General features: G+C 36.9%; 1 protein-coding gene across 24 annotated transcripts in view; it reads left to right on the top strand.

Moving 5' to 3' along the window:
* Positions 1-7,579, top strand: part of MAGI1 (membrane associated guanylate kinase, WW and PDZ domain containing 1) — a 524,636-nt gene extending 517,057 nt beyond the window's left edge. For 19 of the 24 annotated variants that reach the window (XM_087954576.1, XM_087954573.1, XM_087954559.1 and 16 more), the window contains 2 exons: positions 161-299; positions 4,748-7,579. In XM_087954576.1, the coding sequence (XP_087810702.1) occupies positions 161-299; positions 4,748-5,502 (894 nt within the window). In that variant the 3' untranslated portion in view covers positions 5,503-7,579. Of the gene's footprint in view, positions 1-160; positions 815-3,068; positions 3,158-4,747 lie in introns of those variants that run through there. The other 5 variants (XM_087954578.1, XM_087954577.1, XM_087954565.1 and 2 more) reach the window with 2 other exon arrangements.
* Positions 7,580-16,232: the final 8,653 nt, after the last annotated feature.

Here is a 16,232-nt window from a genome sequence, read left to right as displayed (position 1 = left end):
GTCACTAGAAACTTTCCAAAATGCTACATTCCCACTTCAAAATCTTAACGCTGGGCTCATGTTCAATTCTGCACTTTGGCAAACAGCTCATTCCACATTCTTCTATGTGATTTTCCTGCCAGCATTTTACTTTAATCATAAGAGTATTTTATTTTCACAGATTGGGGATGAAATCCTGGAGATTAATGGAGAAACCACAAAGAACATGAAGCACGCTCGAGCCATAGAACTAATTAAAAACGGTGGCCGCAAAGTTCGCCTGTTTCTCAAACGTGGAGATGGCTCTGTACCGGAATATGGTGGGTCAAACTATGAAAACATTCCTTATCTTGCTCCGGGCATCACACCATGAATGATATATCTCCAAGATCTGAAGCGGGGATTCTTCTTTTTTCCTTTTCTTTCTTTTTCTCTTTTTCCACCAATGTCTTACCAACCTTGACAACCGTGGTTAATTGCCTCGCTTGTGCTGAATTTTCTCTACACTTTTTCATCCTTTGCTTGCTACTATGGACTTTTGTGGGGGCACAGTGTACAGGCAAGACCATCTTCAGAGCAGTATTTTGGTGATCCAAGGGGGCAAAAACATATAGACAAACCAAAACTGTACTATCCTGTCCGACCAAACAAGGAATGTTTCTTGAACTGTGCCAAACTCTTTCTCAGCGGATGAATGGTTCTCTCGTCTTCTGATCAATGCAGAGTTGGGAAATTTGTGTTATCCTTTGGAAACTGTTGTCCTTGGCTTTTGTCTGTAACCATAGGCATGAATTCCACGATGGTGTCTGGGCTTTTACTGTCCCCGTACATTTATGTAAATATTTATAAATTTATTTTTAAAAACGTATGCAATACAAGAATATATTCACTTGGATTCCCCTCCTGCCCTTTTCCTTTAGATTGTTTGTTCACAACTGTGTCAGCTATGAACAAATTAATATTGCCATTCTCAATGTTTATTCTAAGAGAAGAGATGTTGTTTTATTTGGTTGCCGAGGGATATATCTGCATTAAAAAAAAAAAATCCCACTTGTATTTAAGTTCTGTAGTATTGGTTTTGGGTGGCTTAGTACTGTATTATGATGTCCTATTTATTTGAGATAGCTATTCAGATATATGCCCTAGATGTAGGGCTTTTCCCAAATATAATTGGTTTCCAACCAGTTATGAATTATAAGCACACAAATGAACAGGTGTCCTTTATGTTTCCCCATATTTGGGATAATATACCAATAAATTATATTTCTTTTTATTCCTAGTGTGGAGCAGTATCAAAGTCCCAACTATTGTACTTTTCTACTTTTGTTCTCCAGAGATGGGAGAAGTGGCAAAACAACACGTGGGTGGGATCTTTCAAAGGTTATAATTGTATCCCCACAAATTACCAAAAAGAGAAAAAAAATTCTTTATTTTTTCACTCCATTATATTAGCACCAGGTTGAACTGGTCTTATAAATGAATCGGTGAATATCTATATACCAATTCAGTTTGTCTTGAGAAAGATGGACTTGTCCTCATTGATAAAGGCCCAGTTATATTCCTTGTAAAGCTGCATAATCTGAAAAAAGGTGGCTTATATTCATTTTAATAAGTGGGGTTTTTTTAGAAAAAAAAATAAAAGAATGGGAGATTATATATAAGGTGTCAGCAAGAGTGACCTCTAAGAAGTGGAAAAAAAACTTACGCAGTCATTTAGGGCAGAGGTGGGGAACAATGGCCCTTCTATGACTTGTGGACTTCAACTCTCAGAATTTTTGAGCCAGCATGACTTACTCGGGAATTCTGGGATTGGAAGTCCACAAGTCATAAAAGGGCCATAGTTCCCCATCCCTGGATTTAGGGCAAAGTATTTTGGCATGCTTTCAGATGAGAACATTGCCCTTAAAGTTCTTCTGGCGTTGCCTCTAATGCCAGTTTCTTAAAAGGATTCAGTTAGTATGCCTCACATAGACTTGTCCTTTTTTATTATTATTATTATTATTATTATTATTTAGAACATCCTGAAAACTTCACACAGTCAGACGACTTAGTAGTTTAGCCAACTCACTCTACCATTTTAATCCATGTCATGATTAAAATTCCTGTGTTTGCACTTCTGTTGTACACTTAATTGGCCATGTTTCCGCAGGACTAAAACTGTGTAATGTTCTTTATGTTCTGTCTTTTTCCTATGCTCTTTTGGCTGTAAAGTATTGTACCATATGCTAAACATTGCAAATATAGCCTATCAAAAAGTGTTTCACATCTTCCAGAATGTCTGTTGCCCTGAGGAATGAAAAACTTAACATTAGGGTTTGGGGGCAAGGTAGCTTCTTTTTGTCTCTTTGTTAGTTTGTTCTCTCTCTCTCTCTCTCTCTCTCTCTCTCTCTCTCTCTCTCTCTCTCTCTAACAGTCTGGGCTGCGAGTCGCTTTTGAAATCCCCTAAGCAATTCCATTTTCAAATCATGGGCTGCACAGTGGCTATTTTACAGTTGCTTGCAACTTTGGGGGGTGAATTGCTTCATTCCTGTCCGTTGCAGTCACTAACAAATTGCTCCAAAAAAAAAAAAAAGAAGAAGAAGAAGAAGAAGAATGAGGTTCCAGTATTTTTTTCTGACTCAATTGGAACATGCTTCTCTGAGGAGGCTGTATATTTTTGTAATGAGTTTTGTACTTCTCTTCAATGTCATAGTCTGTAGTGGGTTTCTTTTGGTCGTTGTTGATTGTTAATTGTTTTATCGCTGACATTCTGTTTCACTGTCCCAATTATGTCTCTCTTCTCTCCTTTGCACTCTCCCACTCCAAACTGAGACTTTGGTTGTCTGGGTTGTTTAGTCACCTTTTTTTCCAATGTTTTAAAGTACACTGTCTCGCTTTAACAATTGCTGTTTCTGCAGCCTTATATTTGGATGATGCCTAGACAATCCTGACTGGGAAAAAAAATAAACTTTTCTTTATTCTAATATTTTTTTAAACAAATGAAGATTTTTTTCCCCCCTTACCTCCTTATTATAGGGAATCTAAACATTCTACCTTTTTTCTTTCTCTTTCTCCTACTTTTCTTGGTGCCGGGGCTCTTCCTTCCTCAGCGATGATACCTCCTAATCTCACTGCATGCATGAGAAATGACAAGCTCGGGGAATCTTGCTTCTACCTTATGGGCCATAATCAAACTACGGTTTGTAGCTAAAATCAATACTAGGTGTTTCTGTGCTGTGGCCTAATTCTCTCACCTTGCTTTCCACTTTGCTAAACTTCTGCATATACGGCAATTCATTCTGAGCATCCTGCAGAATTGTAAGTACCCCCCCCATACCCTGTGGCCTTCTGCAAGAGACCACAAGATGCCAAATTGACTTGGCCTCATTTGAAGATGGAACAGTGGTCCTTCATTTCTGAAGTCTTATGGTGTAAGCAATCCATGGTTTCCTCTCAGAAATCATCCAAAGCCTGCAGAAAAGCTAAGCTCACTATGCCTGTCCAGAAGAGAGCTTGCATCAGGGAATTTTATTTCATATTCAGGAGAAAAGAGAGAGGAATTTGGGATTCCAAGGAATGTTGTGATTACTTATTATCGTGTTAATGTTCTCAAACATCTATTGGGCACATAATCATTTGGCTTAGAATCCAGGAAGTGGTATCACACAAAATATTTAGGAGGTTTTTCCCCCAAAGTAATAAACAATTACAGTACCAACCTCAAAACAATTGAATTGCCATTTTTAAAGCAATTCATTATCAAGTATTGCAAAGTACATGTACAAAGGTTGCTCCTGTGAGATGATTTGCTGCTTCTGCTTACAAGCATCTGTGTTTACTGCAACAGGATAAATGTAAATATTTTACCCGATATTAATGCAGATCTAAAAGACTGTTGCATTGATAAGATCGGATCATGTCTTCCCATACCCTGCTGCTCTCATTGTGTGTGTTTAAGTTCAATCGTTGTGGCAAAACCAAAATTGTCCTCAATGCTTGCACGTGTTATATATGAAAGTGGGGCTAAGTTGTGTGTTCATTGAGTGTATTTAAAACAGACAATCAGTCTTCTGATGTCTGATGATTCTGGGTGGCTTACAACTGAAAGTGTAAGGTACAAAAAGAAAAAAAAGAACCATGAATGATACCAAAACAACTGATTACACGACCCACCCCAAAAAGGACCCAGCAGGGGTTCAACTTTTACTCTGTCCCAGAAGCTGGAAGAATAGCTTGTTCTTCCTGAGCATTATCAGAGTGACAGCTGTCCAGAGCTTTGGAGAATCTCATTCCAGAGTTCTAAGAATCAGTTCTGAAATAATTAAAAATACATCTGTCTTCAAAGCTTAGTTACAAGTTACAAGCCATCTTCCAGATGTAGTTTTCTTTTTTTAAAAAAAATGTAAAACATTTTTAAATTATTTGAATCGCTAGTTTTTATCAGTAAATGAAAAGAATAGGAGGCTATGAAGGAGTTCACTACAAAGGCTTTACGTTATATTCTGATTTGGAGCTGGGGGGAAAAAGTTAACTTTCCCATTCCTGATCCTGTAGAGACCAGAATTTAACTAGAGATTTGACATTGCCTTGAGAAGCATCCATACTAATGTAGAGCACTCATCCTTTGTTGTTTTGCTAAAATTAACAAAAGCTTCAGGAAGCATCTTTTTGACTGCTTAACAGTTGCTTGTTTTTTGTTAACTAATGAAGTCTTCAGAATAATGACTGGTATCCAAGTCTTAAATTCAGGCCACCATTGCCAAACATTGTGTTGTTATCTTTTTTTCAGACCCCAGCAGTGACAGGAGCAGCCCAGCCACAGGTTCACAAAAAGTTTTGGAAGTGAAAAATATGCAGTACGACAGACAACACTTACCCTTGGAGCCCAGTTATCCACCAGATCTTCACAAATCACCCCAACATGGAGAAAAGCGGATATATTTTAAGGACCCCCAAAGCAGCAGAGAGCTCGGCAGACAATCAAATGAGCATCACACATGGAATGGAACTTCTAAAAACAGCAATAGCATCCCAATCCGAAAAAAGGATAGGTCACCCGAAAAAAGGCACGAGCGTCCACCAGAGAGAGTGGCCATCAATGGACCAAAACGAAGACCTCCTGAAAAGAGGAGAGAAGGTACAAGAAGTGCTGAAAATACTCTGGAGAGAAGAGACAGGTATGAGAGGAGAAGAGATTTTTCTCCAGAGAAACGAAGAGAACGATCACCAGCTCACCGACGGGAAAACTCACCCAGCAGAAGAAGACGGTCACTCGAAAGACTTATGGATCAGAGGAGATCACCAGATAGGAAGAAGGAGAGCTCACCTCCGGAAAGGAGAGCGAAATCAACGGACAGGAGGAGAGAGCGAACCCCTGAACGAAGAAGGGAGAGGTCTCCCGATAAACGAAACAAGAATGGCAGAGTCAGCTTTTGGGAGAAGGAAGAAGGCACCCTGAGATATGACACAAACAAAAGTAACAGGCACCCTACGGAACAAAGACGGAGACCCTATAAAGAGTGCAGCACTGACCTCAGTATCTAGTGGCTTTTGAAGCCCTACCTACAATACTTTTGCAGCCTTTCCAGCTTTCAGAGTTCCTAGGAAGGAAGGTAGCAAACCTCAAATGCCTCTCGCAGCCACCATACAATTAAAATCTTATCGTCACAACGGATTCACGTGTTTTGCACATGGTGTGGACAATATTAAAGTATATGCATTTCAAATCATATTTGCCAAATGTTCATCCCAAAGTGTGATGAAAAGTTGTGTTCCTTCCTAACACACCGTTGTGAACATTAGATTCATTGTACTTTTCTGTGGCTTAGTTGTTCCATTCTTGGTTTTATGGTGGGCAAGCCAACAGTAGTTAAACATTTGTGATCAACCACACTGTTTTTGTTGATTACTTCATTGCAAACATGAATTTATGATTGTCTAAAGAATGGGTTGGAGGATTGATCAGTAAAACTTTGAACTACTGTGGAGGGATTTTTTCCCTTTACCAATAACAAACATAGTTCTCAAACTAAGATAGCTATTTGAAGAGACTACTGCTGGGATGAAGGATATTTATACAGATCTACACAGCACAAGTGGTTAAGGAATGTATAGTGTGTTCCATTGAACAATAAGTACTTTTGGGTCTCCTTTAAAAGGAAATAAGGTGGCCAAGGATTGGTAGTCATCATGCATGGCATCATGCGTAGGATAAACCATCATGTTTGTTCAATAATTGTGACCATTAATGAAATTTCACAAAGGCAGCGCCACTGTTTGTTCTTGTTCAACCAGTAAAACCATTCAGATGAAATTGGAGCCTGAATAGTATCGCTTGTTTGCCTTGAAAGGGAAGCTGACATGACTTTGATTCCTTATTCAAGAAGCCTTTTAAGGAACAAATGTTTCTTTCATAGGCTGAGTTTAAATGCTTTCAGGCCAGTTTAAGTACTCTTGTTGCCAAATGGAACTGTTTCTTTGGGTTTCTAAGTTTTTTTTTTAATTATTATTATTTTACCTTTTTTCCTTTCCACTTTCTGGTGCACTCTTACTTGAGACAAAAGGAAATATGTTTGCAAAATTGTCAAAAAAAAAAAGTTAAAAATTGTGGTATGGAGTTCTTGAGGGAAAGCTGTGGTTTGAGCTCTGTCACGAGTGGAATAAACCTATTCAGGATTCTTTTCTGTTGGGTGTTTTCATGCAGCAAGTTTGTTCGGTAAATATACTGTAGTACCAATAGCAGAATTAATGGATTACTGCCTAGCTGAGCCAAAAAAAAGAAAAATTGCCGTTACTGTTGGACCACTTTTTAAAACTGCTGCTTTTTATTTTACAGTGCATTGATGTGTACATGTAATACTGTTTCACTGGGTTTTTTCCCCTCCATATGCTCATGCACAGGCACATATACATAAAGAAAATAAGATTGCAAGTCTATCACTGTTATTGCCCTGGTACTGTAAAGAAAAAGGAAAGACAAAGTTGGCTTATCATTGTGTATACAGACTTTAAATTGTAATTAACAGAGCCTGTTGAAAACAAACAAAACGAAACTGTTGCCTTTTTGCTTGTATAAAAGAGACTTTATGAGAATTTAGTTGTGAGGAATGTGCTACGTGTTTATATTTCTGGGGGGGAAATGGAACAAATTGATTCACGGGGATATATTTTAATGTAAACTGAATCAGGTATGTAAAGCTGTTTTAACAGAAGACAATATAAGTAACTTGGAAGATTTTTGTTGATTGGGATATCATATCATGTTTCCACCCTTTTGTGGGGTGGAAAATGACTCTTGGAGGCCTCGGGATGAGGTTTCTGTTCTTCAATTATCATTTCTTACCATGTGGTCTAGTTATAGTGCTGTTTTTCTGTGTTGACGAGAAGCATACATGGGCCAATCTTTTTTATAAAACCCTATGCATATATAAATACGGCATTGTTCATAGCTTTATTTGAAAGATTGGATTTATACATGACAATAGTCTAAGTAGATGTGGACTTTACTCAATATAAGATTCTTTCCTTGGGACAAAATACAATGTATATGATGTAGCTACAATGAAGGAAAGAGTCTCTGAATGCTATTTTTATTATCAAATAAAGATTTCCATACAAAGCATCCATGTGATTCCAGTGGTACAATTAAGGAAGAAATGCTGTGTATTTGTCTGGATTTTTCTTGCTCTATTTTTGACACCACATTTCACAAAGCAACACAAGCTTTGGGTTTCTGGCCAAATGTTTGTACCTCCTATCATCGTGAATATTTGCAACTCAGGGTTAGGTACGTTATTTAATAATGAATGAAATGTTTGCAAGAAAACAACGAAACTCAGAGAATGCCAAGGATTCCATTATCAATATTGTTTGTGCAGTTTTGGAGCAAATCATGTCACCCAACAGCTGAAGGAGGAAGATTCAAATAGACAAATTAAACACGCAATCTGCCTGCAATCAATTTGGTCCTTTGCATGGCTAGATTAAAAATAAATATCTCCTGGTTAAAGCCTTGAAAAGGGCCTGCTAGTTGGTGAATTAGTAATATTGAGATAGGCTGCTGTGATCCAAGAACAGCCTTTTCTTTGGTTTGTCTTAGAAATCTTCCTTTCTTTGATTTTATATTTCAATTAGTTTTAAACACAGTGGATGCCCCTCCACTGACATCACTGATTTGGAGCAGAGGTGGTATTCAGCAGGTTCTGACCAATTCTGGAGAAGCAGTAGTGAAAATTTTGAGTAGTTTAGAGAACCGGCAAATACCACCTCTGACTGGCCCCGCCCCCATCTCTACCTCCCGAGTCCCAGCTGATTGGCTAGGTCTTCTTTTGTTGCCCTGCACAGGAGAACGGAGCTGGAAAGCAGGTTAGTGGGCTGGGGAAGGAATGGGGATTTTACAGTATTGTTCCCCTGCCACACCCACCAAGCCACACCCAGAACCAGTAATAAAAAATGTTTTAATCCTACCACTGATTTGGAGCCCAGAACATCCTAAAGGAATTCTGTTAACAAAAGAAAAAAGAAAAAAACCTGAATGAGAAAAGACTACATTTAAGACTTTTCAACTGTCTTGAAGCCAAACTGGAGTAGAAGTATAACAATGAAGGCTTGAATAAGTTGTGATGAGAAATATCAGTGGAGCAGCAGAACAATAATTGTTTGATGATTTGCTTATGGATCTGGGAGTTAAATCAATAAGACAGTAGGCTGCTAATTTGCAAAGATAATTAAAAGACGTTCAAACTTAGCCAGGGGTACCTGAGAATTAAAACGATTGATTTTAATTTTACACTGGGGAGAAAGAACAATTCTGTTCTCAGATGTGATGAACAGTCACAATCCAGAGAGGCATTCAAAGTCACTTTGCCTCCTGTTTCTTAATGCTGCTTTATTTTGCAGCCACTCCATTTAAAAATATCAGAGGTGAGAATAAAACGACATTACATTTAAGGATTACAAATCTTGACCTGATAATGTGCAAAAGAGGTTTTGTTGGGTTGTAGCTGTTATTTTAGTGCTAACCACTATCAAAATTGTTCTTTGATTTTAGCAGCTTAATTATCATATGCTACCATGTAATAAGGACATAAAATACCTTAGGACAATATTTATTCTCAGATACTATTTTTTTCATTGATTAAATTGGCAGCATTGGACTATCCCATTTGTCTATAAAGAAATCTGTTGAAATGTTTTAGCTCAGGTCTAGATACTTTACATAAATGTGGAGATTAGCAATGTCTTTTTGCAACGCTGCATTAATTCAGTGACATTACAGCAAACAAACAAAGGCTCAAAGCACAGCAAAACACAAAAGAAAGAAGGAACATAAGGCACTTGTAATTTAAGCAGTATAATCACTGGTGTTGAGTACTTATGTGAGAAGCAAAAAAAAATTGGAGATTAAATAATTCCATCTAACTGAAATAAATATAGTAAATGTGTGGACATTTTAAGATCTCATTTCAATAGCAGCTTATATGAGAAAGAATGTACATGAAGGTTTTTTTTTTAAAAAAAACAACTTATTTTTGCTAAATTCAGAAAATATAAATACAATGTAATGACTGGCCAGTAATTTGAGGGAAAATGATGTTTAGAAAGAGAATAGATTGGGTAATGTAAACAAGAAGGAAAATTAAAAGATGATTAAAATACCATACAATAGGAAAAGAAAGATTTTAAGTTTATTGAAGATATTTTTAAATGAAATCTATATATATAAAAGTGAAATACCACTCATGCATCATCACAAAATCTCCAGAACTGTAAAGCCTACAAACTTGAAATTTGGCACATATGCTCCTCTTGGCTTCTAGGTGCTCATTAAGGAAGGATTTTTCGAAATGACCATCAGAACATTAATATTTCAGATATTATTATTATTAACACACTCTGATGCTAAGGAGTTCTACTCTCCCTCCCCACCTGAAAAAAAATATGTTCCAAATGTAAAACACAAGCAGATGAGAGGAGTTTCAGTTTCACTGGAGCAACCAGCTTTAGTACAGAACAGTTGAGCTAAGCTATGCCCAGGCTCCTTGCTGTTTCCTTGCTCACACAGCAAATACTGTTTCAGTTTCCAAATAGCCCTCAACACTCACACACTGACAGGATGCTAGCCAGATGAATATTGATGAATGCTGGTAGACAGAGGCAGATTTTTTTTTCCTTATTTCCCTCCCCAAAAACGAAGCATGACCACATAGTTTCGTAGCAAAGCACAGCTAGTTCATTAATAAGTATTTTTAAATATCTATTAAAATAGATCTATCTGAGGAGAGAACCAATGGCAAAATAGTAGTGGTGGAAAATGTAAGAATTAAGAGCAGGGTGTCTACGTGCTCAGCCAAGTACAAAATCCATACTAATTTTTGAGAAGATTTGCTTTTATTTTCCCCTGCATTCAAACGTTAGCCTTCCTTTTTCCCACAACTGATTAATACTTTTCTGGTCACATTGAGTATTATATATACAAGTTATAGAATCTACAACCATGTTTGTAATCAATCTTATGAAGCCATTTAGACAAAACATAAACAAGCTCTGGTAAAAATGTAGAGAAAAGACAATATTTCTGATTTCTTTAAATAATCACTTCTAAAGTGGCAATGCCTTCCAAAGAGTTCATTGTAGCATTCACTATTTGCAATAAACATATAGTCCTTGACTTACCTTGCTTTATGACTGTCACGACTTATAACAGGTTCCATTATGGTTGTAAGTTGAGGAGTACCTGTAGGCAGTACTGTACAATTTTTTTCACCAATTGAATTGAATTGAATTGAATTATTGGCCAAGTGTGATTGGGCACACAATGAATTTGTCTTGGTACAAATGCTCTCAGTGTACATAAAAGAAAACACTAGTGACTACACATATGACTCTGAGAGTTTAAGAATATCAAGGTGGACTGTATATACTATTCTAATGAGAGTTAAAGCAGACAATGATGATTTGAATAGTATCTGGCCATCTCAGTAGGGTTTGCTAGCCATTAAACCACAGTAGAATTAGTAAATTACTAAACTTCCAAAAACCAAATAACACAGACATCCCATTGTGGGTTGAGGTGTGTTTTACAAACAGATGAAAAGAGTCTGGTAAAGATTATTGTAATATAAACCCTGTTCACTAGATTGTTCAAAAGAAATAGATGCCCCTTGATTCCAGATCTACTTTCCTTAAACTTCCATGATTTTTTTTAGGATGTAGTCCTCATGATTCCACATAGTTTGCTTTAGCAAAACCAATCATAAAGTTTCAAGTAGTAAACTCAACTCTCTGGTGTCGACCGTCAGTTGCATTAATTAAATATCTTTCATGGTAGTATAATAGTTCTAATTTCTACTTGAAAAGGGTCTCTTAAATGGAATGATCTTTAATGTAGCCAATTCTACACTATGAACTATAACATTCTTGATGCATAATGGTAAGATTGTGTAGCATATCTTATAAAAGAGTAAGTACTTGTGTTTTAAGTATTTTCTTTGATGGATATATCTTGTGTTCCTATATAGCCCAATTTAGCTCAACATATCTACAGTATAGACTCCCTGCTTCTGAAGTGTTAGAACATAACTGAACTCAGGAGAAAACTCAGTGTAATTCATATTGTTACTCCTGATCTTTAAACTATACATTACTTAGACTTCCTTCTTCTTTCTGAAGAATAGGCTACTTTGATCCCATACAGTCCCATACAAATAGAGCCTGTAATTCAAAGAATTATCCATAAAAGCTGGATCTATTGTATTGAAAAGAGAGAGAAGAAAAGAGAGGCAGAAAATGTCTACCAGAAAAAAATATTGTCCTTCAAGTTTGTCTTCTTGTTATTGGTAAATACATTTCTTCGGTTGAAGCAGCACTTACATTTAATATATATCTGGGGCGGGAGGTGGGGAAAGGAAGATTCAATATTAGGTCTTTGAATCAGCTAATATTTCAATTTGTTGATTTGAATGGTTGAATCACATTAGTCTGAATAATCCATTTGAATTGATGACAGGATAATGGATTCATGCTACAGGAAAGCAAGTTCAATTCAAGGTATTTTTTCCCCTAACAACAAAAGCAACAGCGGGGAAACAATTACAAAAGAGAGAGACTCCCTTTGGCTGGGTGTGTGTTCAAGTACAGGAAGGACAGCCAAGTCTTAATTTGGAGGAAGTAAAATGGCCCAGGGGAGTGCTCTCCAGATTTACGATTGAGATTTATTTTGCATCTCAATCTCTACTAAAAAAAAAAAATGGCACTGGATATAACTACCAATTTCAGCTGCAGCTATCAAATCTGTCCATGGCAGCCACTGAATTGCATAGAATTACTGAGCATATGGGATATAGGATAGCACACTAGCAACTGTACAAAACACAAGCTCATGGTTGCAACAACTGATGAAAAACTGCCTTGCATTTCACATTCCCATTGGAACATGTACAGATCTCTGCTAGATCAGGACAAACACCCACTTTATAAAAGGACACGAACCAAACACAACATAATTTTTTGCTCTCCTCCAGCTTTCTCCAACTAGATATGTCTAAGAAGCAAATAAGCTGACAGAAAAAACAGCATCCTTTCCATCTGGAATGGGGAAGTTAAGATGCTATCCCCTGAAATGAGATGCAAATATGGTCTCTACTCCTTACCGGTACTTTACTTGTTAAAGCATCATTGATACACTAGAAGTGTATCATATTCAATTTATTATGCAGCCCCCCCCCACCTTACACATTTTAGCCATTCTGAGCAGCTCATGGTTTATTTATTTGTTTGTTTGTTTGTTTGTTTGTTTATTTATTTATTTGATTTGTCAATTGCTTACAAGATAATAAGTATAAGTATATACATAGTTATGAATACATGAAATGGGTACATATAAGAAAAATAAAAGAAACAATAGGACAGGGACGGTAGGCACGTTGGTGCGCTTATGCACACCCCCTACAGACCTCTTAGGAAAGGGGTGAGGTCAATAGTAGACAGTCTAAGGTTAAAGTTTTTGGGGTTTGGGGAAGAAACTACAGAGTCGGGTAGAGTATTCCAGACATTGACCACTCTGTTGCTGAAGTCGTATTTCCTGCAATCAAGTTTGGTGTGGTTAACCTTGAGTTTGTATCTATTGTGTGCTCTTGTGTTGTTATGGTTGAAGCTGAAGTATTCATTGACAGGTAGGACATTGCAATGTATGATTTTATATACCATACTTAGATCAGACTGAAGACGGCGTAATTCAAGGTTTTCTAGTTCTAGAATTTCAAGCCTGGTGGCATAAGTACAACGAGTAGAGGAGTGGAGAATTCTTCTTGTGAAATATTTCTGGACTTTCTCAACTGTGCTAATATCAGATACGTAATGTGGGTTCCAGACTGATGAGCTGTATTCGAGTATTGGTCTAGCAAATGTTTTGTATGCTCTAGTATTAGTTAGTAGTGTGATATTACCAGAGAAAAAGCTACATAGGATTAGGTTAACAACTCTTAATGCCTTTTTGGCTATGTAGTTACAGTGGGCTCTAGCACTTAGATAATTAGAGATGAGTATTCCAAGGTCCTTTACAGAGCTTAGATCATCAACAAGATCTTGACTATTCAGCTTGTATTTTATTTTCTGATTTTTTTTGCCAATATGTAAGACAGAGCATTTATTTGTTGAGATTTGAAGTTGCCATTTGTTTGACCATTCTGATACATAGTCAAGATCTTTTTGAAGGGTAGCAGTATTGTCTGTGGTATTGAACAGCTTTACATCATCAGCGAAAATAACACAGTTGCTCTTAATATGATCACAGAGGTCATTTATGTAGAGTATGAAGAGAGTTGGTCCTAGAACACTGCCTTGGGGGACACCACTATTGACAGGTACAGAATTTGATAGGACACTCCCAATTTTGACCATTTGTTGTCTGTTTGACAGGAATGCTTCTATCCACTTATGCAGTTGTCCAGAGATACCACAAGATTTTATTTTTAGGAGTAGTTTGTCGTGTACCACTGAATCGAAGGCTTTACAGAAGTCTATGTAGATTGTGTCTATTGCTTTGCCCTGATTGAGTTGTGTCGTCCATATGTTTTTGCAGTGTAAGAGTTGCAAATTACAGGATAGTTTTTTCCTGAAACCAAATTGTTTATTGGAGAGTAGGTTGTTTGTCTCTAAGTGGAGGATAATGGATTGGTTAATAATTGATTCCATGACTTTACAGGTGACGCAGCATAAGGAGATTGGTCTGTAATTTTCAACTAGGCTGGGGTCTCCTTTTGAAGATGGGGATGACCGTGGCTTGTGACCATAGGTTAGGCAAGGAGCTGGTCCTGAAAGATTTTTCAAAGATTATGCTTAGAGGTTTGGCTATGGCAGTGAATAGCTTTTTTAAGAAGCAGGCACATATTCCATCCAGTCCAATAGATAGAGATGGTTTTAGATTGTGTAATACTTTTTCAACATTGTCTTCTGTAAAATCGATATGTATTAGATCATTGTAGTTATCTGTGGTTCGGCTAGGAAATACTGGGCATGATCCATTGCTGTTTACAAATACTGAGCCAAAGAATGTGTTAAAGATGTTGGCTTTAATGGTGTCGTCATTGCAGTCTTTACCATTAGGTCCTATCAGGGTGGGATGGACCTTGAGTCTTTTAGTTTGTTGTTTACAAAATTGTAAAAAGTGCAGGTGGAATTGGTGCATAGAAGGTTTTCCTCTTGTTTAATGTGATAATTGGTGCATTCAGTCTTTATCTGGTGGCATAAATTTTTGTATCGGCTTTGAAATTGGCAACGTGACCAGATTTGTTTTTCCGCCAGAGTGATCTCTTTTTGGATTGAAGTTTCCTTATTGTTATCGGTAATCTGCTTTTTTGTTTTGTTTTGGGAGTTGTTGTTGGTACATAGAGTTTGATGACTCTTTTGACTTAAGTAAGAATATGTTGTAATGGTCTTCAACAGTATTGCATCCAGTGAATAGAGATTGCCAATCAAGGGATGAGAGATTGTTGTCTATAAGATCATAGTTGCCTTTTTTGAAGTTATAATTGGGGATTACATCATTGTGATGATTTTTGTGTGGGCGTATGTTGAGACAAAAGTCAATCATATTGTGGTCACTGCTGGAAAAGGGTTCTTTAGTTTGTATTCCGTAAATTAAATTCAAACTATTGCAGAAGATGAGATTGAGGCAGTTGTTTAGTCTAGTGTTGTTGGTTACTAGTTGTTCCAGTCCCAGATTTGTAACAGCATTGTAGAAGGTTGCGTGTATGGTTTCAGTTGTACATTCATTTAGGGTCCAGTCAATATGAGGTAGATTGAAATCACCAAGAAAGATAAAAGGGTATGGGCAGGATGCTGCCCATGTTAGTAGTGTATTTAGCTTGTTTACATGTTCAATGTCATAATCAGGTGCTCTGTAACATAGTAAGAATCGAAATGTGATATTTAAGGATAATTCACAGATTATGGTCTCAGGAAGAGCAAGCTCCTGGGTAACTTGGATATTTTTTAGATGTAAGGACTTTTTATAGAAGATAGCAACACCACCTCCTCTCTACGAATTTCACGATCTGATCGGTAAACATGATAGTCTCTTACTGTGGTAATGGAGTCAGGGAGAGATGTATTGAGCCATGTTTCACAGACAAATATAATGTCGAATTTAGCCATATTTAGTAAGAGGAAAAATTCAGGTATTTCATTCGCAAGGCTTCTTGCATTGAGTAGCTTGCATTTAAGGCCAGCAGTAGTTGGAATTGAGGTAGTTAGGGGCGTGCATGCCTAGTCTTGGGTGATGGTGGATTGGTTGAGGTAGGGTTGTGGTTGAAGGTTAAAGTTGAGTTGCGGGTTGTGTGACTTACTTTTTTTTTTTTTGAAACAAATTTTATATATTTTAAAGACAAACAAACCATCATTAACCATTAAATACATAAAACCTCTCCATTATTAATTTTACAAGTCAAATAAAATATTATTTTATACAACATAATTCTATTTTTCACCATTTCAATATAACCATATAGATATCTCTTAACAAATTTCTCATTATTTCTCTTTTCGTATTCAATTTCATTAATTATTATTAATTTTCTATATTTATCCAGTTTATAATCATCATCTTCATTCCTCTCTGTCTTGTTTAACATTATTCTCATCCAACATTCCTCCGAGGTTTTATTAATTCTCAAAGAAAACATAGACACACAAAACACAAAAATATAAAACTTCTTTTAAGAAAGTAGTTTGGCCCCAGATTACCTCTCTTTGTATGGACTTCAATTAAATTCGTG

This window comes from Notechis scutatus, chromosome 2 (assembly GCF_049901735.1).
Source record: "Notechis scutatus isolate UNSWTSFEM ecotype Mainland chromosome 2, rNotScu1.2, whole genome shotgun sequence".
Classification (NCBI taxonomy): domain Eukaryota; kingdom Metazoa; phylum Chordata; class Lepidosauria; order Squamata; family Elapidae; genus Notechis; species Notechis scutatus.
This window is presented reverse-complemented; position numbering and strand designations above follow the sequence as displayed.